The 5,366-nt window shown below is 32.8% G+C and overlaps 1 protein-coding gene across 9 annotated transcripts; it reads right to left on the bottom strand.

Moving 5' to 3' along the window:
• Window positions 1-979: 979 nt before the first annotated feature.
• On the bottom strand, window positions 980-4,974 carry LOC105630156 (PIN domain-like family protein). 9 transcript variants are annotated; one of them, XM_020677927.3, is made up of 12 exons: window positions 4,728-4,974; window positions 4,500-4,613; window positions 4,327-4,409; window positions 3,486-3,610; window positions 3,338-3,403; window positions 3,106-3,211; window positions 2,751-2,793; window positions 2,423-2,495; window positions 2,173-2,260; window positions 1,651-1,707; window positions 1,492-1,570; window positions 980-1,371 (listed from the first exon to the last, which is right to left on the bottom strand). In XM_020677927.3, the coding sequence occupies exons 4-12, from the start codon at window positions 3,554-3,556 to the stop codon at window positions 1,358-1,360; spliced, it is 597 nt and encodes a 198-aa protein (XP_020533586.1). In that variant the 5' UTR covers window positions 3,557-3,610; window positions 4,327-4,409; window positions 4,500-4,613; window positions 4,728-4,974; the 3' UTR covers window positions 980-1,357. The 9 variants fall into 9 exon arrangements, with proteins under 9 accessions (XP_020533586.1, XP_012067268.1, XP_012067272.1 ...); XM_012211878.4 differs by having other exon boundaries at window positions 3,486-3,564; XM_012211882.4 differs by having other exon boundaries at window positions 3,486-3,559.
• Window positions 4,975-5,366: the final 392 nt, after the last annotated feature.

Genomic DNA, 5,366 nt, shown 5'->3' with positions numbered 1-5,366 from the left:
ATTTAGATTTCTTCCAAAATATCTTATAGATTTTGGGGAAATACTTCATCAGCTAAGAGATGATCGAGAAATAGACCAATTACTAAGGGATAGTTTATTACCATTTTTATATATATAAAAGAGATAGAAAAGAGATGCAATAATAAAAACATGTTTAAAAGAAAGAGACATGTAGGAGAGATATTTCTAGAAGAGCGAGATATGTAAGAGAGAGAAGAGGAAAGCGTATCAACAGAAAAAAATAAAATCGCGTGAGGCATGATTTATAGTTTCATAAAACACGTTTTTTATTTTTTAAACTGTTTTAAAAAAAAAAGTTAAAAAGTAAATTTAAATATTTTTACAACATAAACATGTTTTTTTTTTATCAAAATTAAACGGAAAACTAAAAACCACAAAAATAATAATGGCGACCTAAATAAAGCAAAATAATTGTTAAGGTGTTAAGAAAATAAGCAAAATGATGCTTAGGTACTAATGGGTTATTGAAGAGACATGGCCCCTAAATTTTAAATAAAAATTAAAGAACAGTATAAAACATCTAACGGTAAAATCCAAAAAAAAAAAACATAAATTCTCTTTTTATTTTATTTTCTCTTTCAATCCCTGAGAATTCAAACAGAAAGATCTTACGGAATTTGTTTTGCTATAAACTGAAATTCCCTCACAAACTTGATCAAAATTTTGTTACAGAACATCGTAAACGACTATCTATGTATTTTTTGAATTTTGTTGCAGAACAATTTTTGAATTTTGTCTTCCTAGTCTAATTGCTCATTCGGCAAGGACTTGCAACCATTTTATCACCTTGTCTATGAATTTTGTACATTAAAATAATAAAAATTTTGAAAGAACATTACCTTGTCGTGCAACTTATCATATATATTGAATTGAATCAATTTTAGACAGACTGATTTATGATATCACAAAATGCATTCATCTCTCCCGCAAACGGAAAAAAAAAAAAAAAAAAGAGCTATAACCCCTAAAAAAATTTTATCATTTCACCATTTCATCAATATCCTGACTTTGATCAAACTGATAGCCATATTGCTGCTAATTGTGTATTAAATCTTGACTACCATCAAATTCATTACAAGTAACATGATTTCAACTGGCGACTTGAATAATTACAGAGCTAGCACAAAATTTGTATGCCGTCTTTTGATGGAAGGGAACAGCCTTACTCACGACAGGCACTCAGCTAAACATTCAGTAGGACCTTGCCTATCACCGGACAGAAATATTAAAAAAGAAAGCATGATATTTTTGGGGGAAAGGAACTTCCTTCTAATAACGTATAAAGAACGGACAAGATTGTGATCCAACCACGTAATATCCCATTCTTGCATATGTCTCAAATTCTTGGAGCTGCAAGAAAAACACCCAAGTGAGTCAGATAAACTGCCAGTCATCTAACAAAAAATGGCTAACTAAAATCTGTCCATTATAAGAGCATATACAAATTGACAACAATAACATAGAGCTTACCTCCACCCATTGTTGCTTCGGGCAGCCGTTCAATTGAATATTTGTGTTGAGTAATATACATAATTGGCACACCAGGGATCTGCACATGAACAGGGCCCTATCAGAATTCAGAACCAATTTTATCAATGCACAGTGAATGTCTTATCTGTTGAAAGTCACCTTGCGTATCCTTCGCTTCAAGTCTCGATCACATGTAGCAACAATGTAACACTTATGCTGTTTACATCAAACACAATCAATCAATCACAAAAATGTTATCATGAAAAGCAACAACATAGCTGATTGTAGCCACTAAAGACATTAAATTTTCTCAACATAAAACCAAAATGCATAGTGATATAATGGAATTAATAAATTTCACAAACCAAGAACAATGTCACAATCTAAAAAGAAGTCATTTCCAAATGGATGCCAGCATAATATCTTATCACAGCAAAGTTCTAATATTACAAATTCAAACTATAACCAGAAAAACATTGTATTTGGAGGACACTACCAAAGACTTTAGGATGTTATGATTCACATAAAAATATTTCTCCCTTTTTAAACCCCCTTTGTTGAGAGATGGGTTGATGGGAGTCTGTTGGGTGGGCCACATGGGTGTTTTGTGGAAGCATGCCAGGCGAACACAAAACTGAAATTCTTAATGAAAATAAAAGAGATGCGCATAACCGTACTTACATGAGTAACCCTATCAACAATGCAGTCATCAGCATAAGTTCCTTTGTGAATACAAGTTAGTCTCTCATAACGTGGATCCTTAGCAATCCTGGTAAATGAAAAATAGAAATATGAAATCAATGTTCGTCCGCAGAAAATGAAGAACTTGGCAATAGGAATGGCATTAAAATTTCTAATAAAATTCTAACAACCAAAAGTAATGATGTTCCCAATTTAATTTGAATCAGTTGTAGATCCAGGAGATGCATACCTCAAAGCTACGCGGTATTTCTGACCTAACTTCTCAAGCTCAGCCATCACACAATCAGTGATACAAGGTGTACCTGTACATCCAAAAGGAGGAATAGATTAACAAAATTGGAACAACAAAACCTGAAATTGGTCTTATTACTCATTTTTTAAATTACTCCAATGATCAATGTATCCTTCTTACTGAGCGCATGCATACTAACAAGAGCACCAAAATTTTGAAACAGATAATAGAAGAACAATCACCATTGCATCTTAAGGCATCACTAAAATAAAGAAAAAGTAGCCAGGTTTAGAATACGAAAGATATCAGAGACTGAGAAACTCACATTTCGCATACAAACAGTCTATCATTGCCTTCTCTAAATCCAACTGCAAAGAAAACAATGGAAAAAGGAAATTCAACAGAAGCAATAGATTGTAAGAGCTAAATAAAAGGGTAACCAATTCAAAATACAACAGAATGAACAAGTGAATGCAAAAGTATACCACTATTCAAGATTTTCATTTTTTCATTTTCATTTTTTTTTTTTTTTTAATGTCACATATCAGCTCTAAATTACAAATATATTTAACTCCATTTTGACTTTTTAAGTTCTCTCTCCTATTATAATCAATATAATCGTACTACAATCAAATCAAGATTGGATGAAGCATAATCAAATGATAGCAGTAACCACTCACTTTATTCTGGATGGAAAAATTAATAAAGTTGGTATCCACCAAAACCCTGTATGGTGGCCCCAATGCTGTGTTATATTGGAAGTAAAGAGCAGAAGAAACTTGTGGCCTAATTCAAAATAAAAGAAAATAGAATCAAAAAATTGAATAATTAAATAAAAACTAACATAACTTCTTAACTTAAAAAACTCTATACAAGAAAATCACAACTGTAACATAAAATAAAAAGACTTACACATTCCGAGGGAGCTTGTCTTTAGAGAGATCTTTTTTCTTTGGATTCAAAACATCTTCTTTGTATCTAGATACACCATTAAACAAAACAATCAACACAAGATACAAGTTAATAGGTGAGTGCATAAGAAGAAGGACAAAGAGCTTACTTTTTAATTGCTTTTGAGGTGACTATCTTCTTCATCACTGCAAATTTAGGGCCTTTTTTCGCTTTCCCCATTGTCTGGACTGGAAAGTACAGATGTAAGACTCTGATACAATAGAAAAATATGTCCTGGAAAGATAGATAGAAATAACTAGCTTTTCTTAGGTTATTTTGACAGTAAAGTTGACCAAGAAAGAAAGAGATGCAATTCCGTGGGTATTAGGTTTTTCTAGTCTAAACAGGCTAATTAAGAGGTAGGAATAGTTAATTACCAATTTGATATATCAAAAAAAGAGAGAAGAAAAATATAGAGGGAGCTTTAGATTAATGGAAATGATAATCTACTTTCAAAGTCATTTATCAAACGTATTCAATGCATTGCCAAAAAGACTTGCAGGGATTCCACACCGTGTGGTGACACGCCATTAGTACCCTAAAATCATCAAAAGTAACGACAGAATAGGCACCCAAAATATAATTCTCTCTAATTTCTTATGAGTAAATGAGATAAACTCTGCAAATTGATTAGCGATAATAAGACAAAATGGGAATTTAGATTTCAGATCTACTGTCAACCTTTGAATAACAATTCAAAGAATATTGAGCATCATCCTTGATTATCTCGGCATAATTAAATAAAGTCGGGCATATTCAATCAGGATTGCTAATATTAGAATCCTTTAATAGCTAGTCAAAACAAGAAGTTCCATATGCAGAAACACAAAACAAAAACAAAAAAGCTAATAAAGCTTGAATTAACATTTTTAATAATAATTAAACATCATATCTAAACAACTGCCTTCAAAATCAAATCTTGTCTAAAATAAGAATAGAATAACTCATACCAGCTTGGAAATGTTTTGATTCAGAAATCTGCAGAATCGTAACCGAGGAAGAGGCTAATGAACTAGTGCGGCTGCCTCGTTGCCTGTGAAGATGAGAAGGTTAATAGAAATATCTAATAATCGGTTAAGCACCAACTACTTTCTTTTTTTAACTCAAAAACCCTAGCCAAAACCTCTCTCCCCAATTTGTGAAGCGGTGGCGTAGAAGGTATAAGGACACTCTTTCCTTCTCGGTCAAACCGAACCGGGACACTTCGGTTCGGCTTTGCGGTTTGGGCCGTGGTTTGCTGAGAATTAAAAAGCGAAAGGATAGAAAAGAATAAAAATCCTAACTATAAATTTCCAGAAGCAAAGATGTATAGTATGCTAATAATTCATAATCTTAAAAACAAATAAATAACCTTTAATCGTTCGGTCTTTCAGTCTTTAGCGATCCTTTAACGATGAGAAATGCCGCTGTAGAAATAATCAACTTTGTGGTCGTCTTGTCGTGGGATAGTAACTCAGATATTGTTGTTGTTTGGTGATGGGTATTAATGGATTAATTAGGTTTGGAGTAGAAGAAGAATACGAGAGAGGAAGGGGTATTGGGTACTGGGACTGCAAGAGGTTGGAGAGAGAAAGAGGCAGGACAATAGGTCTTTGGCTTTTCCATTTTCATGTTTCATTTATATCGACTAAACCACAGCGTTTTGATAATACAAGTTATTAGACCTATTCGGTTTTCTTTGTATAAAAATTGGGTCCAAACCAATAAACGGGGTCGAGCCGAATTATATTGGTCAGATTGGCTGAACTGAATAGCACCGGTTTAGTTCCAGCCCAACATTGCTTTCTCTGCTAAGGTTGTGTTCGGCAACAAATTTTTAAAAAAAATTAATAATTCGGTAATAGGTAACATAACGTTTGAACTAGCTTTTAGAAGTTATAGTAATTTTCGGATATTGATAATTTTAGTGCCTGAACTCTTTGATTTTTTTTTTTTTTGGTTTGAGTGCCTAACCGGAAGACTTTTTCAATTGAGTGTCTGAATAATTTTA

This window comes from Jatropha curcas, chromosome 1, assembly GCF_041381405.1.
Source record: "Jatropha curcas cultivar XTBG-Jc1 chromosome 1, XTBG_Jcur_1.0, whole genome shotgun sequence".
NCBI lineage: Eukaryota > Viridiplantae > Streptophyta > Magnoliopsida > Malpighiales > Euphorbiaceae > Jatropha > Jatropha curcas.
Note: the sequence above shows the minus strand (reverse complement) of the source record. Positions and strands in the feature narration are given on the sequence as shown.